Source organism: Thamnophis elegans, chromosome 1 (genome assembly GCF_009769535.1).
Source record: "Thamnophis elegans isolate rThaEle1 chromosome 1, rThaEle1.pri, whole genome shotgun sequence".
NCBI classification, from domain to species: Eukaryota; Metazoa; Chordata; class Lepidosauria; order Squamata; family Colubridae; genus Thamnophis; species Thamnophis elegans.
In genome coordinates, this window is record NC_045541.1 from 63,645,779 (window position 1) to 63,668,466 (window position 22,688).

At 38.5% G+C, this 22,688-nt stretch overlaps 1 protein-coding gene across 2 annotated transcripts in view; it reads left to right on the plus strand.

The window, feature by feature from the left end:
• The first annotated feature begins 1,345 nt into the window (after positions 1 to 1,345).
• NHEJ1 (non-homologous end joining factor 1) overlaps positions 1,346 to 22,688 on the plus strand; it is a 105,122-nt gene continuing 83,779 nt past the window's right edge. The window contains exons 1-6 of one of the 2 annotated variants that reach the window (XM_032230226.1): positions 1,346 to 1,515; positions 3,121 to 3,292; positions 4,979 to 5,168; positions 17,502 to 17,711; positions 20,142 to 20,280; positions 21,869 to 21,927. In XM_032230226.1, the coding sequence (XP_032086117.1) occupies positions 4,980 to 5,168; positions 17,502 to 17,711; positions 20,142 to 20,280; positions 21,869 to 21,927 (597 nt within the window). In that variant the 5' untranslated portion in view covers positions 1,346 to 1,515; positions 3,121 to 3,292; position 4,979. The remainder of the gene's footprint in view (positions 1,516 to 3,120; positions 3,293 to 4,978; positions 5,169 to 17,501; positions 17,712 to 20,141; positions 20,281 to 21,868; positions 21,928 to 22,688) is intronic. The other variant, XM_032230233.1, reaches the window with a different exon arrangement.

Here is a 22,688-nt window from a genome sequence, read left to right on the forward strand (position 1 = left end):
AAAGGTGATCACATGCTTCAATGTTGATGGAGAAGAAGAGAGAAGGGCTGAGGGAGGGGCTTGCTAGGCTTTTATACCCTGTTCAGTCCCACCTCTCTGTTTCCTGTTCCTGTGTAAGAAATGTATTCTGACTGGTTGTCAGACTCCCATGGTGCCATGCAGGGGGCTACTCTCTAGGCTGTGATGAGTTTTCTCAGTTGCCTTGTGGTCAGTTGAGTAATATCCCTTCCCCCTACAGCTGCAGTGAGGAGAAGTCTTTATTATGTAAAGTGGGCTGGCCTGGCCATCTTAATGGCCCATTAGCTGGGGATGGGCAGAAAGCTATAGGCAACTATTGTCTTTTAAAACATGTTTCTTTTCACATCCAGAGAAATATTCTGCCTTTTCAATATTTCCTAGGATATTTCATTTTTCTGGGAGAGGGCTGGATGATAACTTCCTACAGAACAATAGGACTATCAGATCTCGGCTTCAAAAATCTGAACTATTGTCAACAAGAAGTTATCTAAATTTTCCAGCCAAGAAATGGCAGTAACAGAGGAGGAAGGATTTACAGCATGCTAATATAGTAACAATTTCATTTTTTGTCATTTTTTAATGGCTTGGAACAATTGGCTTTTCATATTAGGACCATTTTTTCAACACTTGAGTCACTTATCAAGATCCTTTTATCTTGTCAACCACAAAAGTTTATGGATTAATATCAGAAAGAATATTTGTATTAGATTTAGATAGTAACGTTAAGACAGACAGCAATTTCTTGTTTTTGTTTTGCTTTATTTTGCTATTTTTAAACGTAGCACATTACAGCTAGCAGATAAATGCTAAAACCTCTCCACTTATGTTTCCGGATTAAAGAAGACCTATCTTTTTGGATTAGTGCAGGATGCATCTTTTTTGGTTCTGAGCTTTACTATTATTTTACTACAGGCGTTCGTGCCTGTTTTTAAAGAGCAGATGAATGTACTGCATCCAGTTTTAGTCACAGGAGCCAGAGGAGTCAGGTAGCAAACAGCTTCAAGGAGCAGCAGGAGCAATAAGATTGTTTCCAGCACTCTTCCCACTGAGTAATTTCAATCATACCGGAACTGCGTGTGGAGGGAGGGTCGTATGTTTATATTATAAGGCAGGACAGCTAGCAAAGTACAGAAATGCAATATTTAAAGTATATCCTCCCTCCACATCGCTAATTCTTAAACAAAAAGAAACAAATAAACGCAGTACTCCCCGCCCTGCCCTACATTGACTCAGCTGTCTCCCTTTTCATCTAACTACAACTTCCGGTATGCCTTTGGAGATGAGGGAATTGTGGGAATGATAGTTTCTAATTTGCTAAAACCTTTGGTAAGGCTGCATCCGGGAGGAGTGCACTTTCCAGCGGTCTTTGGAAAGCGCTGTTTAAAAAGAAAAAAAACCTTCTCGCGGCTGCAGTTCTGCCTTTGCTGACAAAATGCTATGAAAGCAAAGCCAAGGGAAGCTTTGTTGTTGCGACCTGTCTTTGGATCTTCCTTGCCGGTAGGATTTCTTCCCTTTCTTTTCCTTTTCCTAGCCCCTTTTCCTGCTTCCCTCCCACTTGGGTCTTGCCTTCTTCCCTCTCTTGGAAACGTTTGAGAAGCGCTTTAAAGATGGATTTGGTGCGAGTTACTCAGGCTGAGCCCAGCCTAAAATAATATCAACATCTGTTACTCTCAGAATATCTCCAAATTTCCCCTCAAAGCTTTACTGCCTGTAAATGCAAATTTTTAGATCTCCCTCTCTCTCCCTTTCTCATCATTCTCATCTTTGCTTCCTCATTACAAGTTCTAGACCAGGGGTGTCCAAACTTGGGAACTTTAAGACTTGTGAACTTCAACTCCCAGAATTCTCCAACCAGCTTGGCTGGTTGGGGAATTCTGGGAGTTGAAGTCCGCAAGCCTTAAAAGTTCCCAAGTTTGGACACCTCTGTTCTAGGCACTTTCTAGGCACTTTGAATACTGTGTATAGGTCGTCCTCGACTTGCAAGAGTTCATTTAATGACCGTTCAAAATTACAACAGTACTGAAATAAGTATCTGATGACCGTTTTTCACATTTACAATGCTTGCAATAGCCCCATAGTCATGGGATCAAAATTTGGATGCTTAACAACTGACTCATATTTATGATGGTTGCAGTATCCCAGGTCTTGTGATCACTTTTTGTGACCTTCTTACAAGCAAAATCAATGGGGAAGCCAAATTCACTGAACCATGAGGTTTCTATGGAGATTCTCAGTCATCCAAGCGCCTTTGGGTTAACAATCAGGTCATTAATTTAACAAATGCAGTGATTCACTTAACAATTGTTGCACAAAAGGTCAAAATTCACTTAACAATTTTTTTCACTTAGCAACAAAAAATTTGGGCTCAATTGTGATTGTAAGTTAATAACTTCCTGTACTAATTTGTGATTTTGAATTGGTCTATAAAATTACTGACTTCAAAAGGATTTTGAAAGGAAAGCAGTTATATAAGTCAAATATTTCTAGGTACCTTCTGATTCTAAAGTCTTTTCTTAAAAACTTCCATGGATCAAGCACCCAGAACATCTGGAGACAAGTAGTTCCACTGGTTAATTGTTCTGTCAGGAAGTTTCACCTTAGTTTTAGGTTGCTTCTTTCTTTTTTCAGTTTCCATCTTCTTCTTTTGCCTCCTGCTTCTTTGGAAAATATATTCCCCACACACACACACTTCTTTGTTGCAGCCCCTCAAAAGCCTGTTTTGTGACCTGCCTATCACACTCTTGGGCAAAGCATGTGAGCCATTTCCTCCTTTCAGTGGTCCATGAAAGTACATCTATAGTATGTAGCTACAGATAATAAAGTTTTAAAAAGATGAACAACATTTTTACAGAACTATAGATGTGTTGAGGCCGGGTATGACAAGGAGTGGCTGGGAGGGGCTGCGCGAGGCGCTCCCCGATGTTAGTGATGTCAAGTTGGCCATGCCCACCCAGCCACATGACCGCCAAGCCACGCCCACAGAACCAGTAGTAAAAATACTTGAATTCTACCACTGTTCTTTCTCTGGGTTACTTCCCCTACTTTTTGTCATTCAAATCCAACATGGCTTAGATTGTTTATTTCTTTATTTTTGTTTTTCAGTTGCTGCCCCCTTAATTATAGAGTTACCCCTGGATGTATTTTCAATCAAACTAATTTGATCGCAGGTGACAGGATTTAATTTGAACTAATGAAGAACTAATCAAATCCTCCTACAATGTCAAAATGTGCAATCCTATCCTAGGCATGTCACTTCTGAATCAATAGGATCAAGGTACAAAGAATTTTATTTTTAGAATGTATATTGCGGGATGAGCTATTGTAAACAATGGAAACATAAATAGCAGTCTGTTACGCTTGCTGTTCTACACGCTAAAAATTTCTGATTCCACCCCATCCCGCCCCAATTTTTATCCCTGTCTTCATTAATCACTTGATGTACCTTTTATAATGTGATGTGCTTTATTGTTTATTTACAATATTTTATGTTGCTTTTCATTAAAATAATGTCATAGTGATTTGCAGACAAAATGGATAAAAGTAACTAAAATAAAACAAATATAGAAAACATGAAACAGTAAAAACAGAAAACTGGTTACAGTAAAGCACTATAATCAACAGTCGTTAGGTCAGATGACTTTCAAAGCGGGAGATCTGGGGAATATTAGGAGGCAACTCCCTAAATTATTAATGTTTATCAAAAGTTTCTAAAACTTTCATAAAGGGAACTGCAAAATTCCCACTGGAAGTATGTAGTTCAAGACAGTAAGGCATCATTAGAACATAATTATTCTATAGACCAGTGATGGTGAACCTTTTCGGTGCTGGGTGCCCAAAGTGTGCACATGCCCCAAACTCCAAACTGCAATGTAAGCGCCCTCATGCATGCGCCCTGCCCTCCGTGTATGCGCCCACTGCACATGAGCCCCACTCTTGCACAGGCACCTCACGCTCCATGCATGCACCTTGAACATGCACCCCCACCCACTGCACATGTGTGCATGTCCCCTGCATATGTGTGCCCCCTACCCATTTTTGGCTTCCAGGTTGATGCAGGAGGCTTTCCAGGCCCAAAATGGGGCACTGTGGGGCATTGTGTTGCGCCCCCGTGCCCCATTTTGGCTTCCAGGTCAGTGCAGGAGGCTTTCCAAGCCTAAAATGGGGCACGGGGGTGCTCACTCAATGCCTCCATATCCCATTTTGGCTTCCAGGTTGGTGCATGAAACTTTCCGGACCCAAAACAAGGTGGGGGGGTGGAGGCACATGCGCGCAAACCACCAAAATACAATGCAAGCGCCCCTGTGCATGCACCCTGCCTCCCCCGCATGCATGACAGAGACATGAAGACCAGCTGGCCAGGAGGAGGCATGCACCAGTGGTGGGTTGCAGCTGGTATGCCCCGGTACAGGCGTACTAGAGCCTACCCGGAGCTCCAGGTACCCTTCCGGTACAGTGCTCCGGAGGATCCACATGCCTGCCCAAGCTCCTTACCAAGTTTTAAAGTTTTTGGCGCTTCCACTCACACGCATGGCATGTACAGCATCTGCGCAACGCTCTGTCGAGCAGCTGGAGGATTGCAGAGGCTTGCAGAAGCGTCATTTGAAGCTACAACGCATGCGCGTGCTGTGCACGTCCATGTGGGTGATGCTGGGGCCATTCCAACCATACCGGTTGGAACGGAATCCGGAGCCCACCACTGGCATGTGCGCATGTGCAGTGGAGCTTGACTGGGGAGACAGATGGCGTGCCCACAGAGAGGACTCTGTGCAATCTATGGCACACGTGCCATACGTTCACCATCACGGCTATAGACTATCAACTGCCATTTTATTTTAGAACACAAGAACCTACCTGGTGGTGATATTAAAATTAAAACTGGGCATTAGTTTGTGATTGCAGGAATATATTTTAATGCTAACATATTTCAAGAAATAAAATCAAATGACATTATTGCTTACAGGATGGAGACTTCAGACGATCCACAGATTAAAGTCCTTCTGCAGCCTTGGGCTTCAGTTTGTTTTTCTGAGTCTACTAGATTGATGGCTAAGGCTTGGTTTTGTGATTCTAGCTATATCTTGCTCCTCTCTGACCTCAATAATATGTGGTATGAAAGTGCAAATACTGAAGTAATACAACAGAGATCAAAGGTAAGTAAAAAATTAAAATTATGAAATGATCATTCAGCAGCCTCTTCTCCCCACCGGAGTTATTTGTTTAGTCTTCCATAAAATAGTTCATTTGCATTATTGCTAATGGTTCAAAGAATGTCGGGCTGAATCATCGGCCCCACATATTTTCACCTGACCAAATCTGGCCCTCCTTGCAAAAAGTTTGGATACCCCTGCTTTAGTGGCTATTCAAAATGACAAAGGACACTGAAAAAAAGACTTATGACCAATTCTCACATTTAAAACTGTCTCAGTATCCCCAAAGTCACATGATCAAAATTAGGGCTCTCGGTAACTGGCACATATTTATATGATGGCTTCCTTGGTCGCGTGATCACCATTTGAGACTTTCCCGGCCGGCTTCCAACAAGCAATGTCAATAAGGAAAGTTGGATTCACTTAATGATCTCATGATTCACTTAACAGCTGCAGAAATTGGGTGTGACTCATTCGCCTTGCTGAGCAATGTCAATTCTGATCCCAGTTCGGGTAATAAGTCGGGGGCTACCTCATTTCCAGTTTGATGCTTCCCAGATGTATTGGAATATAACTTGAAAAATTCACAGCCTGTATGAAATTGAATAGTAAAGTTTGTAATTTAGGACAGTGGTCCCCAACCTTTCTGGTTTGGTGCACCGGCGGGAAGGAAGTGGAGATGGTTCTGTGTGAGCAGCAGAGATGTTCAGTAGGACATACAGCTCCATTTGCATAAGCAATGTGTGCGCGCAACCTCTGCTTGCACAAATGGAAATTCACCCACAAGCGTGCGAGCCTGCCGTTTGCGCAAGTGGAGCTGCTTGCACGCCACTTATGTGACCCAGTTCTGAATTGGTTGGGGTTGGGGACCCCTGGTTTAAGATATCCAAACAAGGATGGGTGGGAGGGAGGGAGGGACGGGGGAAGTGGGAAAGAACCGATCAGTCCACTTCAGCAGGTATGCTATTAACCTAAGTTTAAAGGAAAATCCTAAGAAAAGGAATCTGCAGAGAAGTAATTCTGAATTACAAGAAGCAGATGCTATGTAAATTGTCCTCTTGTTTCTCCACTTCACTAGGAAAAAGTCATCCAGGTCATTTCATGTCTGAAATGAAATTAGAAAATGAAACTAATGTGTTATTCCCAAAACAAACCAATTATTAAGAAAGATGTCCAATGTGTACAAAAATCTAGTTTTTGAGAATTACTTCTATATTGATCAGAATATAATTTTTTTGCTTTTTCAAAAGTTTTATTTTCTTTTAAAACAAACATTTCATCATTCCTCAATCAGTGAGACATCGGAGTACAATTTTTTTGCGTGTCAAAATAGTTCTAGTTTACCACCAAATTCTTGTCTAGCCTAATGTATACCCCTCCCTCCCTCCACCCAACCCCTCTCCTCCTCCCCCCCCCCCGACTTCCCAGAACCCGTACACGGTATGGATTTTTAACAAACACAGTCTAAAATCTATTGAGAAAAAAGAAATAAAGAAATTAATAACATCTCTACATTGATCTTAGCTTCTTCTTGCTGAGCTAACTTTAAACAATTTAAATCATTTCTGATCTTAAGCATAGGCTAACTGGAATTTCTTGGTCCCGTATTTATTTTGTATATAGTCAATCCATTTTTTCCAGTCTCGTTTATATCTCTCATTTGAGTGATCTTTAAGATATGCCAATATTTTAGCCATCTCGGCTAAGTTTGTAACTTTCAATGTCCATTCTTGAATTGTAGGCAAGTCTTCCTTCTTCCAGTATTACGCCACCAACAGTCTTGCTGCTGTTATTAGGTGCAGAATCAAGTTAGTCTCTACCACTGTAAAGTCAATACTTATACCTAGTAAAAATAACTGAGGAGTAAACTTTATCCTTCTTTTAAAGATATTTTGCATAATCCACCATATTTTTATCCAAAATGCCTTAACCTTTTGGCAGGTCCACCATATATGAAAATATGTAGCATCGAGAGAGCCACATCTCCAACATTTAGGCTGTAAATTCGGATACATAGAAGCCAGCTTTTTAGGATCTAAATGCCATCTATAGAACATCTTATAAAAATTTTCTCTCAGGTTTTGAGCTTGTGTAAATTTCACATTTCTTAGCCAGATTCTTTCCCATGTATCCAGCATTATTGGTTCTTCAATGTTTTGAGCCCACTTTATCATATACTCTTTAACTAATTCTGTTTCCGAATCCATCTGTATTAATACATTATATATCCTCTTTATATGCATTAAGCTTTGATCTCTTATTTGTTTAAACAGATTATCCTCAACTTGAATAAAACCAATTTTTTGATCTATTTTCCACCTAGCCTGTAATTGCCCATACTGGAACCATGTTTGAACTACCTTCTCCTCTTTTAATACCTCTAAAGATTTTAGTTGTAGTACCCCCCTTTCGAAGATAAGAAGCTGTCTGTAGGTAATTCTATCCTGTTTTTGTGCTATATTCATATTTTTAATTGCGTGTCTAGGAATTGCCCACATGGGTATCTTGTCATTTAATTTATATTGGTATTTTTTCCAGACCCGCAGTAAAGCATTTCTTAAAATATGACTTTTAAAATTCTTGTCCAATTTTTTGTTGAATAACAGGTAAGCATGCCAACCATATATCAGATCGTGTCCCTCAATATTCAATATTCTATCATTAGTTAAATGAGTCCAATCACTAATTACAGATAGCGCCACTGCATCATAATATAGTTTTAGGTTAGGTAGTTTCAAGCCTCCTCTCTCGCGTACATCTTGCATTATTTTCATCTTTATCCTCGGCTTCTTTCCTGCCCATACAAATTTGTTGAGACCCTTCTGCCATTCTAAAAGATTCGCATCTTTTTTAAGTATAGGTAACATTTGGAAGAGAAATCAAAATTTTGGTAAGATGTTCATTTTCACTGCCGCTATCCTACCCAACAAAGATAAGTGCAATTTCTCCCATTTTTTCATCTCTGTCTGTATACTATGCCAAAGTGGTTCATAATTATGCTTATATAGTTTCCCATTTGAAGTTAAGATATTACCTCCAAGATATTTGACTTTTTTAACTACCTCACATCCTAGCATCACTCCTAGTTCTTCCTTTTGTTTAGTATTCATATTTATAGCTAATATTTTTGTTTTTCCTAAATTTATTTTAAAACCAGACACTTGACCATATTGATTAATCGTATTCATTAAAACCATACTGGATTCCTGCGGTTGTTCCAATATTATGACCAAATCATCCGCAAAAGCGCGCACTCTGTATTCTTGCTGCCTAATCTTGATCCCTTTTAGACCATCCAAGCCCCATATTTTATTCAACAATACTTCCAAAGTTATAATAAACAATAATGGGGACAAAGGACAGCCCTGTCTTGTACCTTTTCCAATTTGAAAAGAGTCTGTTAAACTTCCATTGACTATGATTTGTGCTGTTTGCTGTTGGTATATTGCTTTAATTGACTGTAACAGCTTCCTCGAGAGAAACAGCTTCCTCGAGAGAAACAGCTTCCTCGAGACATCGTTATATACTTCACTACAAGAGAGCTCAGAAACACGATACTACAAGAGTCTTATAACACTAAGCTCCAAATTGGCGGTCAAGACCTGATTGTTTTGAAAGAGATACCACCTCAAATGTTAAGAGCCAGGAGAGACTATGCTTTTTTAGTCGAAGAACTCAGAAACCGTCAGATACAGTATAGATGGGACGCACCATTTGGTATTATACTTACATTTGATAGGCAAAGATATCACCTCAACTCCGTATGGAAAGCCCGAGATTTTTACCATAATATTTTGAAGGCTGGACATCCTGCATCATCTGGACCTGGAGAAAGACCACAAGAAGGACAGGACAGACAGCAAACTACACAACTATCAGATAAGATGGAGCATCTCTCTCTCCTAGAAGCGCAAGGTGTTATGGAACAAAGACCTAGCCGTATGATTACTAGACGAATGGAGAAACAAGCTAAAAGGCAACAACCTCAACAATCACCGGCCATCGATCAAGGAGCTACAGCAATAAGTCTGGAAGCAGTGGGAGGAGCTAGGCCTAAGGTTAAACAGGCCATGCAGGAAGCTCTAAAAAAGCTTCAGCCAACCAAAGATGACAACTAAGATCTTAACATGGAATGTCAATGGATTAAATTCTCCACAGAAGAGAAAGAAAATACTTCACTATCTTAAACAGTTTAAGAATGACATAATTTGTTTGCAAGAAACTCATATCAAATCAACTGATCAAAAATATCTGATTAACTCAAAACTTGGTCAACATTTTGTAGCTTCTGCTATGGAAAAGAAAAATGGTATAGTTGTATACTTAAGAAAAGACATGAAAACTGAATTAATTGAAACAGATCCCTTCGGAAGATATATCGCGTTAGATCTAATCCTAGAAGGGAAAAAGACATTACTTTTGGGAAATTATGCTCCTAATCAACAGCAAGACGGATTCTATAGAAATCTTCATGCCAAATTAGTACAGTGGGACTATAGGTCCTGTATACTATTGGGTGATTGGAATGGTGTGATAGACACTAAAAGAGATAAGAAGACTTCTCGACCAAATACTAAGATGCGAGCAAAGCTACCCAAACCTTTTTTTGACATGATGGATGACTTTGAATTGAGAGATATTTGGTGAGAAAGAAACGCAGAGGAATATGATTTCACTTTCTTTTCTGATAGACATCAATCCCTTTCAAGGATTGATTTTATACTAATCACTAATGATTTGCTTTCTAGGGTCAAGAAGACAAAGATTGCGGCTAGGGTCCTTTCAGATCATAACCCAGTTTGGATGGAATTGGGAAGGGTAGTGCAGGCAAGAAGGTCTTGGAGATTGAATGAAAACTTATTTAGATATGAAAAGTATATTAATGATTGTAAAAAATTGTTATCTGAATATTTTGTTTTGAATATGAATAAGGGTACATCCATGGAATTCGTTTGGGATGCAAGCAAAGCGTATATGAGAGGAGTGCTGATGAATATAAATAAAACAGATATAAACAAGGGCTAAAACGAACAGAATTGGAAGAGGAAATTAAGAGAAAAGAGTTGGAGAGCTTCCGGGGCGGGACTTTGCCGTTGGCAGCGGCTTAATTGGGCTGCTCCGAGATTTCTGGCTCGTTATCTGCCTAAACATCAAGCAGATATCTCATCCTTCAGGCAAGAAGGTTGCAGAGGGAGGCCCAGCTGGTAAGAGCTTTCTTTGAAGTTTGCAGCTTTCTTTTTTGCTACGAACAGAAGGGGAAAGATAACCAAGGCTGAGTCATACCTCCGGCCAGAAAAATCTCAGCTGTCTTCACAGCACAAGGCAAAGAAACCCCTCTCAGGACGATTTCTGAAATTATTTTATCTGAAATTAATACGAGCAGAGCCCGTACATGAGAACTTTATTTGCTTTTTTTAGGAAAAATCCTAGCTTCAGTGTTATAAAGCTTCTCTTGTGTAACTGTTTCCAAGATGGCGATTTTCTAGCTTTCACATTTGCAATAATGGTGTATCCCTAATTCCTTGGCAAGCAGCCGACAGAGAGAAAGATCAAAGGAACTGCCAGATAGCATTCTCCGACTAATTAGTTTTGTTTCCTTGAAGACCTACCAAGAATTTCTTTTGCTTTCTTATCAATTTTTAAAAGCTGTAAAAGCCTCCTTGTCAATATAGAGACATTCTAAACACAGATGAATATGAACTGTTTCATTACAATGCTAATCTTTTGAAACTTGCTTTGTTACAATGCTCTTTTCTGAAATCTTTTGAAAAACTTCTATGAACAAATAAAGGGGGGACTTAATACTTTCTTCCCTCGCAAGCTACATAACGGGCCAGCAGAGTTTGAATAATTCTTGAATAATTGTCTGAAGAAAAGAAATAATGGCACCAAAATCAAAGTCGGGGAGACGTCCTTTTAGCAATACACCTCATGCATTTGGCACAAAGTCGCAGCTTTTACCCTCTACACCCCCTACTGGAGATTTGCTAACGAAAGAATTTCTTTTTGAGACTCTTAGAGAATTTAGAGAGGAGATAAAGCAACTTATTACAGACTTATGTGACAAGCTTGATACTAGGATTGCTAAAACAAAGGATGATATGGTAGGACTCGTAACTGTATTGACAGAGTATGTTGCTGGAATGGAAGATAAGCTAGAGCTTCTGGAGGAAGCCAACACCAACTTGACATCCAAAATCGAAGTGATGCAACAAAAAGTTGAAAATACAGAAAAACAAATTGTTATGATAAACTATAAACAGATGGAGCTTGCATTAAGAGTCGGGACTGCGTGAAAATGAACAGGAGAACTTGAAACAGATTTTTTCAGAGGCCTTCAGTCGTCTGGTGGGAAGACCGGGAATCAACTTTGACTGGCAGATCGAAAAAATTTATCGCCATAACTCTTGGGCGGCAAAACAGAGACAGCTTCCGCGAGATGTAATTATATATTTTGCTACAAGAGAGTCTAGAAACATGATACTACAAAAGTCTTATAATACCAGGCTACAAATTGGCGGACAGGACTTGATTGTCTTCAAAGAAATACCACCCCAAATGTTAAGAGCCAGGAGAGATTACGCTTTTCTAGTGGAAGAACTCAGAAACCGTCAGATACAGTATAGATGGGATGTGCCATTTGGTATTATAATTACACTCAGTGAGCAAAAATATCGTCTCAACTCTGTATGGGAAGCCTGAGATTTCTATCATAAGACCCTGAAGGTGGGACACTCTGAATTATCTGGATCTGGAGAAAGACTACGAGAAGGACAAGATAAACAGCAAATCACACAACTACAAGACAGAAAGCATCATTTTCCCCTTCCGGAAGGGCAAGGGACCAGAGAACAAGGACCTAGCCGTACGACTACCAGATGAATAGGAAAACAAGGCAGACTGCAACAACCTCAATAATCATCAGCCATTGATTAAGGAGTTATGTCTGAACTCTTTATAAAAGAGAAAGAAAATATTTTGCTATTTCAAACAGCTCAAGAACGATATAACTTGTCTGTAAGGAAATTATATTAAATTAACTGACCCAAAATATCTGCTCAATCTCGAACTTGGTCAATATTTTGTGACTTCTGCCACGCAAAAGAAAAATGGTATAGTTGTATACTCAAGAAAAGACATTAAGGCTGAGTGAACTGAAGCAGATCCCTTTGGAAGATATATCGCATTAGACCTAAAAAGACTTGATGGATAACTTTGAATTTTTATACAAATCACTAATGATTTATTTTCTAGGGTGAAGAAGACAAAGATTGTGGTGAGGGTTCTTTTGGATCATAACCCAGTTTGGACGGAATTGGGAAGGGTAGTGCAGGCAAAAAGGTCTTGGAGGTCGAATGGGAGTTTATTTTGATATGAAAAGTATATTAATGATTGTAAAAATTGCTATCTGAATACTTTGTTCGGAACATGAATAAGGGCATATTCAGGGAATTTGTAGGAGATCTAAGTAAAGTATATATGAGAGGAGTACTGTTCAATGTAGAGATTTTACTGCCTTTTTTTTTCTTCTCCTTTTTTCTTTTCCTTTTATTCTTTCTTTATTATTATTTTTTCTCTAACTTACTTGGTGTTAATACATTTTGAAATCCTGCAGGTAATTAATTAATTAATTAAGATTAGGAACAATGTAAACTGCTTAAGTTTGTGTAATGGTAAGAAGCTGAGTTCAATGCAGAGATTTTACTGACTTTTTTTCTTCTCTTTCTTTTTTCTTTTCCCTTTTTTTTCTTTTTTCTTTATTATTGGAGGTCGAATTGGAGTTTATTTGATATGGAAAGTATATTAATGATTGTAAAAATTGCTATTTGTATACTTTGTTCGGAACATGAATAAGGGCATATTCAGGGAATCTGCAGGAGATCTAAGTAAAGCATATATGAGAGGAGTACTGATGAATATAAATATGTATGTATGTATGTATGTATGTATGTATGTATGTATGTATATATACATGGACACAAACAAAGGCAAAAATGAAAAGAGTTGGAAGAGGAAACCAAAAGAAAAATTTGAAATGTATCTAAATTGGTTATAGAGAAAGGAGGCACAAAGGGGACAAAATTAAGGGTTTGGAAATAGATAGATATTTAGATAAAGAGATAAGGCCCCTAGCTAGAGAAGAGTACAGGAAAAGCTGAATTAACAAATAACTTCTGGGGAAATCCTGCAGGTAATCAATTAATTAAGATTAGGAACAATGTAAACTGCTTAAGTTTGTGTAATGGTAAGAAGCTGAGTTCAATGTAGAGATTTTAGACTGTGTTTGATAAAAAGCTATACCGTGTACGGGCTCTGGGAAGTCGGAAGGGGGGAGGGGATGTGGGGTCATAGGGGGGAGGGGGGGAGGGGGAAAATATAATTTATGCCAGTTTTCAAAACAACATGATTGCACTTGTATACTGTTGCTTTTTTAAAAAATTTTAGTATAAAAATAAGAAGCTGAATATATCGATGGATAGTAGAAATACACCGAAGTGAGGAGCAGAGGGAAAGAAGAGGGAGGGGCAGAGAGGGAGGGAGAGAGGAATGGAAGGAGGGTGAGATGGAAGGGAGGGGGTGAAAGGAGTGTTAGAGAGGGAGGGGAAGTAGGAGAGGGGAATGTTGGAGGGGAGAAAGGAAAGTTGGAGGGGGGAGAAAGAAAGGGTGTATGGAGGGTTGAAGTGCTATATTGGTTTTGTATTTTGGGGAATACAAGGAGGGCTGTGTCTATTGCTCAATGTTATATGGCCTCAATCATGCACAGTATATATGTGACTGTATGAAATGAAAATGAAAATGAAATAAAACATTTGAAAGAATAAAAAGAGAAAAGAGTTGGAGTTAACAATGAATCCAGGCGATACAAAGGTTAAGGAAGCTATCACCATATTAAAATCTCAATTTGACATGTTGATCTCTGACCAGGTAGCCACTAATTTATTATATGCAAAACACAATACTTTTTGTAACGCAAACAAACCTGGCAGATGGTTAGCTTATCAGACTAGGAAAAAAAGGAAAACTCGAAATATATCTAAACTGATTTACAGAGGGAAGAAGGTGTTTCACAGGAAGAGATTCAAAAGGCATTTCGGGAATTGTTTACAGAATTGTATAAAGGGGATAAAATTAATGGTTTAGATATAGACAAATATTTAGATAAAGAGAAAATACCCCCAGTTAGAGAAGAGCACAGGCAAAAATTGAATCAACCAATAACCTCGGGGGAAATTTTGCAGGTAATTAAGCAATTAAAGTTAGGGAAAGCACCAGGTACAGACGGTTTGACAGCGGTTTACTATAAATATTTACAGTAAGAAATGGTAGAACCTCTTAGAGAATTATTTAATAAGATTCAAGTGCCTCCATCTTGGAAGACAGCATTTATATCTTTGATTCCCAAAGAAGATCAAGATACTACCCAACCAAAAAATTATAGACCTATCTCATTACTTAATGTATATTATAAAAATTTTACTAAAATACTAGCAAATAGGTTAATGCTGGTTATTCAACAATTGATACACACAGACCAAACACGTTTTATACAGGGGAGACAGATGAAAAGTAATGTCAGATTAATTATTAATGCATTAGAATATTTGGGAAAGAACAACCAAATCCCTGCTGCGTTTATATTTTTGGATGCTGAGAAGGCCTTTGATCGAGTTAACTGGCAATTTCTGTTGAAGATATTGCAAAAAATGCAGATAGGAGATAAATTTTTACAGAATATAATTTTTTTTAAGGGAAATTATTGAATCTGGCCTTCCAGTGATGTCTTAGTGTGGACTCTGAAGCTTCTGGACAATTTAGGTGCTTAAATACACAGCTATGAAATGACATTACATTTCATTCTTTGAATATTATTATTATTATTATTATTATTATTATTATTATTATTATTATTATTATACAATTGTATCACAGCGGCCAGTTGTTTCACTGGATTTGGCATTGGTTACTAGTCGGGCCCCACCCAGGGACCTAGGACGTCGTAACGTATTTTCTTAATATGCGTGCAGATCCAAGCAGTGCGGCTTTTTGCATTTGACTGATGGTGATTTTGTCAATTTTTAACTGTTTTAAATGTAATTCCAGTGCTTTTGGAATAGCACCCAGTGTGCCAATTACCACTGGAATTACCACTGCTGGTTTGTGCCATAGTCGTTGAATTTCGATTTTTAAGTCCTGGTATCTTGCGATTTTTTCATGTTCCTTCTCGGCGACCCTGCTATCACCTGGTATTGCGATGTCTATGATTGTGACCTTATTTTTCTCAACCAGTGTGATGTCTGGTGTATTATGCGCCAGTATTTTGTCGGTTTGTATACGGAAATCCCACAAGATCTTGACCATCTGATTTTCGGTGACTTTTTCAGGCTGATGTTCCCACCAGTTTGTTGCTGTTTTAATATTATAATTTTTGCACAAATTCCAATGGATCATTTGTGCTACTGAATTGTGCCGCAATTTATAATCAGTCTGCGCGATTTTTTTACAGCAGCTGAGTATGTGATCAACAGTTTCATCAGCTTCTTTGCAAAGTCTGCATTTGGCATCATCAGAGGATTTTTCGATTTTGGCCTTAATGGCATTTGTGCGGATAGCTTGTTCTTGCGCAGCCAGGATTAGTGACTCTGTTTCTTTCTTTAATGTACCTGTTGTTAACCATAACCAAGTTTGTTCACTGTCCACTTTATCTTTTATTTTTTCCAGAAATTGGCCATGCAGTGCTTTGTTCTGCCAACTCTCCATTCTTGATTTTATCACATCTTTTCTGTATTCTTGTTTCGTCTGTTGGGCCTTCAGTAGATTTTTGTTCTTTACTTCGATTAATAGATGTTCTTGACTTTCTTTTAAATAATCAGCCAGTGCATGTTTTTCTTCTTCAACTGTTTGCTTCACTTGTAATAATCCTCTGCCACCTGATTTTCGGGGCAGATATAGTCTATCAGTATCACCACGTGGATGTAAACTGTAGTGCATTGTCATTAGTTTCCTGGTTTTTTCGGTCCAAAAGGTCCAAATCAGCTTGTGTCCAGTTAACTATACCAGCTGTGTATCTTATAACTGGTATTGCCCAGGTATTTATGGCCTTGATTGTATTTCCACCATTCAATTTAGATTTCAAAATTTTCCTAACTCTGTTGGTGTACTCTCGCCTGACAATAGTTTTTACTTCTCCATGCTTGATGTTATCCAACTGCAGAATGCCTAAGTATTTGTAGGCTTCATTTTCTTTGCATTTAATTAATTGGCCATTGGGCATTTCAATTCCCTCACATGCAGTGATTTTGCCCCTTTTTATGAATAATAATAATAATAATAATAAACCAGCAGTGGTAATTCCAGTGGTAATTGGCACACTGGGTGCTATTCCAAAAGCACTGGAATTACATTTAAAACAGTTAAAAATTGACAAAATCACCATCAGTCAAATGCAAAAAGCCGCACTGCTTGGATCTGCACGCATATTACGAAAATACGTTACGACGCCCTAGGCCCCTGGGTGGGGCCCGACTAGTAACCAATGCCAAATCCGGTGAAACAACTGGCCGCTGTGATACAATTGTACAACAACAACAACAACAACAATAATAATAATAATAATAATAATAATAATAATTGATAGCAGGGTCGCCGAGAAGGAACATGAAAAAATCGCAAGATACCAGGACTTAAAAATCGAAATTCAACGACTATGGCACAAACCAGCAGTGGTAATTCCAGTGGTAATTGGCACACTGGGTGCTATTCCAAAAGCACTGGAATTACATTTAAAACAGTTAAAAATTGACAAAATCACCATCAGTCAAATGCAAAAAGCCGCACTGCTTGGATCTGCACGCATATTAAGAAAATACGTTACGACGTCCTAGGCCCCTGGGTGGGGCCCGACTAGTAACCAATGCCAAATCCGGCGAAACAACTGGCCGCTGTGATACAATTGTATAATAATAATAATAATAATAATAATAATAATTATTATTATTATTTACTTTATTCATTAAACATGAAACTCAGCCAACTGAATATTCAAAAATGCATCACAAATATCATTGACTGGTGCTAATGGTTGATATGGATTGGCTGCCAGCGTCCTAGGTATCAACCAAGTACATTCTTAAAATATACCATGTTCCGAGCAGCGCAGTTTTTTGCAGTTCCGCTGGTGTTATTCCGGGAACCTGCAATTTGTTGATGTATCTTATAAAATTCCTGGACATGGTGCCAAGTGCCCCAATGACAATGGGTATAATTGTTACATGTTTCATCCATAGCTATGTAGTTTTGATGGCCTGGTTGTTTTGGTTGTTATTTCATTTTATGTAGGAGTTGAATAAACGGCTAACTGCTCCTGCAGCCTCCATTCTGAACTGCCTGCACAACCTGTTATCTCCTCTCTTGGAAGGGAAAGAGAACAGCTCTGTCTCCTTCTCCTGTCAGCTTAGCTCCAGCACACTGATACTCCATGTGAAGAGTGAACTTCTAGGATTGCCCTTCTACTGGGATTTTCACTGTGGGGCAGCACCTCAGGAGATGGTGAGTTGAAGAATGTTTTCAGAGATAAGAGGAAAAGTTGAAAATTTCTGTTCTAGGGACATAATGATGTTTGGCTATCAGAAGATTCCTAAAATCTCCTTGGATTTGGAATTGCTGCATAGGCACAAATTAAAGGCAATATTGATGTAATATATTAAAGTGTCACTTTTCTATTTGTAGCTTTTGGTTCAACCCTGCCTGTTGGAAGATGCTCTAGTTCTGGTAGTGGTAAATGGCTTGTTTACCTGTGGTTTACTAAATAGCCTACAATTGACTTTCATATAACATGTAAAGTGAAGATAAAGCAAACCTTATTAACTAAGTGAGCCATTGCGAAATTAGGAGCAAGGCTACGCTGATAATCAATTGTCAGAAGATCATCAATTGTCAGAATAGTGTTTTTAGTGTAATACAGAACAGTGTACAAACATAGAGATATGGTAATTTTATACATACGTGTGCATGTTTGTTTGTGTGTGTGTATGTATAAAAACATATTCCTATGTTTTTACGCTATGTTTGATGTGTGTACATACACACACATATATGTATATACACACACATATATAAATACACATACATATATATATATATATATATATATATATATACATTTATATACATGTACATACACACATATATATATGTATGTGTGTGTGTATATATATATATATGTACACATATACATACACACACATACACACACACACATCTATATCTCCATATTTTTGGAGTATAACACGCACCTTTTTCCCTCAAAAAAGAGGCTGAAAATCTGGGGGTGTCTTATACACTGAATACAGAATTTTTGGCCTCCTGAAACGTTGCCCCCTTCACCAAAATGGCCGTGAATTTGCTCAATTTTGCCCAGCCCCCAGGAGCATTCTATAAACCTCCTAAGGGCTATCCATGCCATTCTTTGACAAAAAACAGACCTGTTTTCTGCTCATTTTTGCCCCTCCACCCCCCAGGAGCACTCTACAAGCCTCCTAAAGGCTATTCATGCCCTTTTTTTTAAAAAAATGGGCCATTTTCGTGAGGTTTGCAGAGTGCAAAAACTTTTTTTAAAATTTGCCTCTTCAAAACCTTGGTGCATCTTATAGTTCGGTGCGTCTTATACTCCGAAAAAGACGGTACATACATATACATACATAACATACATACATAATATATACATTTTGTGTGTGTGTGTGTGTGTGTGTGTGTGTGTGTGTGTGGGTGGAAGCTTGTTAAAGAACAATTCAATCTAAAAATAAGAAGAAATTTTCTGACAGAACAATTAATCAAAGGAATAACTTGCCTCTTGGAGTTCTAGTGTGCGATCACTAGAGGTTTTCAAAAATAGACTGGACAACCATTTCACTGGGATAGTTTAAGCTCTCCTGCCTTTAGCAGAGGGTTGGGCTAGAAGATTTCCAAGGTCCCTTCCAGCCTTATGAGTCTATGTTCTAAGAAAATGGCAAGCGGATGATGTTTCAAATCAACTGTGCTATAGTAAATGGATAAATATGACATACTTAATGTTTAATTACAAGTTTCAATTTTGCCGTTGGTACACCAGGGGGCACTCCATGCTCAGATAATGTACTTTTGCTGGTTCACAAACATCTGGATTCCTTGTATTCTTGAGTTCCACTATTACACTCATATTGAAATAAGAGACATGCCGTTGTTTTTTTTTTTAATAGAGAGATGTGATGACTTCAGTATACAACAACTTTTTTGTTTTGTTTTATGATCTTGCAAGACTTGATAGTATTATTTTAAAAGGATTCTGGCCATGCTAGTTGAGGGAGATAGGATTTACAGTATATTAAAATAACTGAAGAGAACTAAATTGGAGGAGGCAGATCTGGGATATTACAGAAGGATAAGCAAGGACTGTTGTTTTTTGCTTCTTAATACATTTTCCACTATTACTCAGGATGAAAAAGAATTTAGGACTTTTCAGGGAAAAGATGAATCTTACCAACATCAATTACTATAATAGTATTCCAAAACTATGCATAGAAGAGACAGATCCATGGCACCATCCTATTTTAAATTTAGTGATTCCTTTTGATTTTAGCATCTCCCTTGAGCTATAATAATGTGCATTATTTATTCCTACATACCCTTTTGGATAGTGTTGGACAAAGCAGAGACCATATCTGAATTATGAGATTCCTTTTTGCAGGAGAAATAAAACAATCCTCTTCTATGTGGCAGATAAACACTTCCGGAAGACAACAAGAAAGCAGGAAATATATGCGGTGTCTGCACAGAAATAATAGAGAAATTTTCTCAGACTTGCATATTACTTTTGCTGGTCTCCTATAGTAGCCCACTCTAAAAATGTTGAGCTGAAACATCAGTTATAAATGGTTGTTTCCTGGTGCTTGGCCCTCTGATATCGCTGTTGCTATTTTTACCCTTTCTTCTCAATGGCAGATATCCCGCCACCTTCTGAGGCCTCTCATGACAATGAGTGTGGCCTTGCACGGTCAGGTACAGGAGTTGGCATCTTTGCTGCTCCAGAAGGATGCAGAGATTGAAGACTATCGGGAGAGTGGAGCTACTCTCAGTCTAGGTGAGATGCTGTTTGGTCTCCACTGTGCTTTACAGCTTTCCTTCTTCATCAGTGCTGGCCCTGAGGGTTCAACTCTTGGTCACTATCCAGCTTAATGTTGCCCCCCCCCCTTTAAAAAATAAAAGGCTTTTCCAAGCTACTGACTGATCAGATTGTTAGGGGACCAAAAATGTTAGATAGTGACCAGCAGCTGGATTGCTTAGGGGGTTCTCAAAGAGGTACCGTATTTTTCGGAGTATAAGATGCACCTCCCCCCCCCAAAAAAGAGGGTAAAAATCTGGGTGCGTCTTATACACTGAATACAGCATTTTTGGCTTCTCAAAACCCTGCCCCTTTCACAAAAATGGAGGTCCAGAGAGTTTGGGAGGCCTGCAAAATGTTCCTGGGGGTGGGGAGGGCAAAAACGAGCAAACAATGGGCGGTTTTTTGCTCTTTTTGCCCCCCCCCAGCCTCCAGGAATGCTCTACTAGCCTCCTAAAGGCTATGCATGCCCTTTTGTGGGGGGGAAACGAAAAATGGGCTGTTCTTTGCTTGCTATTGCCCTCCCCCAGCCCCCAGGATCACTTTGCAGGCCTCTCAAACTCTCTGCATGCCCTGTTTTTCACAAAAATAAGGCGTACGGAGTACAGAGGGTTTGGAAGGTCTGCAGAGTGTAAAAGCTTTTTTAAAAAATCTTCAAAATCTTGGTGCATCTTATATTCTGGTGCGTCTTATACTCTGGTGCTTCTTATACTCCGAAAAATACGGTATTTGAATGTGTGCTCCAGAGCAAGAAGCTACAGCCAGTGCTGGGCTGTGGAGAAATTTGAATTGGGACATCTTTTACTTTCACATGTGTGAAGATCCACTAAGAATTTGGAGCAAATGGAAACTGTTTTTCCGTCATACTCTCCATCATAAAGTTGTATTCAAGCTCATGTTTCTGCTTGAGATATTGGCTCTTCTAATTCTTACCATCTGGAGAACTGAAAGATTCATGCCAGTAAGGCAAGAATTTGGTTGACGCTTTGATAAGTTTGGTTCTCTAAGACAAAACAACCGTTCAAGAGCACATTCTAACTGTACTGTTAAGCTAACCAACTCACAAATTATTTATCAAATGTTCCTACTTGTTCCTCCACTCCTCATCAAAATGTGGTCCAAGACTTCATTTAGTATTCTACGTTGTTTTGCCACATATCCAACCACGTGCCAGCACTGTTTGATCCCTCTGATTTTTATATAGTTAGGAGATATCTGCTACTCTTAGATATTTGCGATTATCCACAGGTGACCCATTGGTCTCTGTCAAAACAGAGATAAATTTTAATCTTTGAGTTCAGCAGTACGTACATATGTGTGTGATAGCCCATGTATTGATACAGCTAGAAGGTTTATACCTGGTGGTTTATGTGTGCCTTTTATTGACGACTGTGATATCAAGTTGATTTGGCTTGACACATGATGAAAATATTGGCTTTTCATTTTACAGCTTTTCAGATGTGGATGTCACTACCTGAATTTTCTTTTAAATCTAAACAGCAGTAGAGAGCTTGCCAGCGTGGCTCTTTCAAAATTCTCCCTATTTACTTTGATATTTCTATTGCAGAACGTCTAAAAACAGAACCCTTTAAAGAAGAATCCTTCCTGCGCACATTTGAGACTGAGGTACAATTTTCCTTTTATTATTTAGCATTTGTATAGTGGGGAAAATGCTTCTCCTAAGTTAATGTGACAAATTGTATCATAATCAATTATGGACTCTACTGATACATTGTTTTGAATGCATTAATATTATATCTATTGGGCATCTTATTTTATTCAATATTTTATTTTGGTCCCATGCCAGATCATTTGATTGCTCTTTCAATAAACTTCATATATGCTGATGAGCATTGCTTTGGTTGGGCCATAGAAATAGGAAAGAAGGACTTCGTTACATTAAGGCAATGTGGCTTTAGTATTGGATGATTTAATGTTTTCTTTCTGTGCTATTATGTACTCATGCTTTGAAGACCAAAAAAAAATGAAGCATTGTCGTATTATGCAACAATGGTAAAGGTAAAGGATCAGTTAGCATGATGTCTGATTATATCATGGAGAATGAACTAGCTTTGTTTCAATGGTATGTGAATCTTGCCAATATAATATTTGCTTTATTAGATAATAATAAGCTATTGATTCTGTGAAATTTTCATAACCTGCAAAGCTATAATTTCCAAACTTCTTTGAGAGGATATAATGTTGTTAAGTTGATATCGATCAAAACAATAAGTACAGCAATTATTTAACAAATTATTTCCTCTTGCCTATCATTACTATTAAAATTTCAGAGATCTCCTGTAGAAGCTTTTATCTTGATAATGCCAATGTCAAAACCCTCAAATGGCCAGAGCTCAGAATATTAAACACTACTGATTGCTTTTATG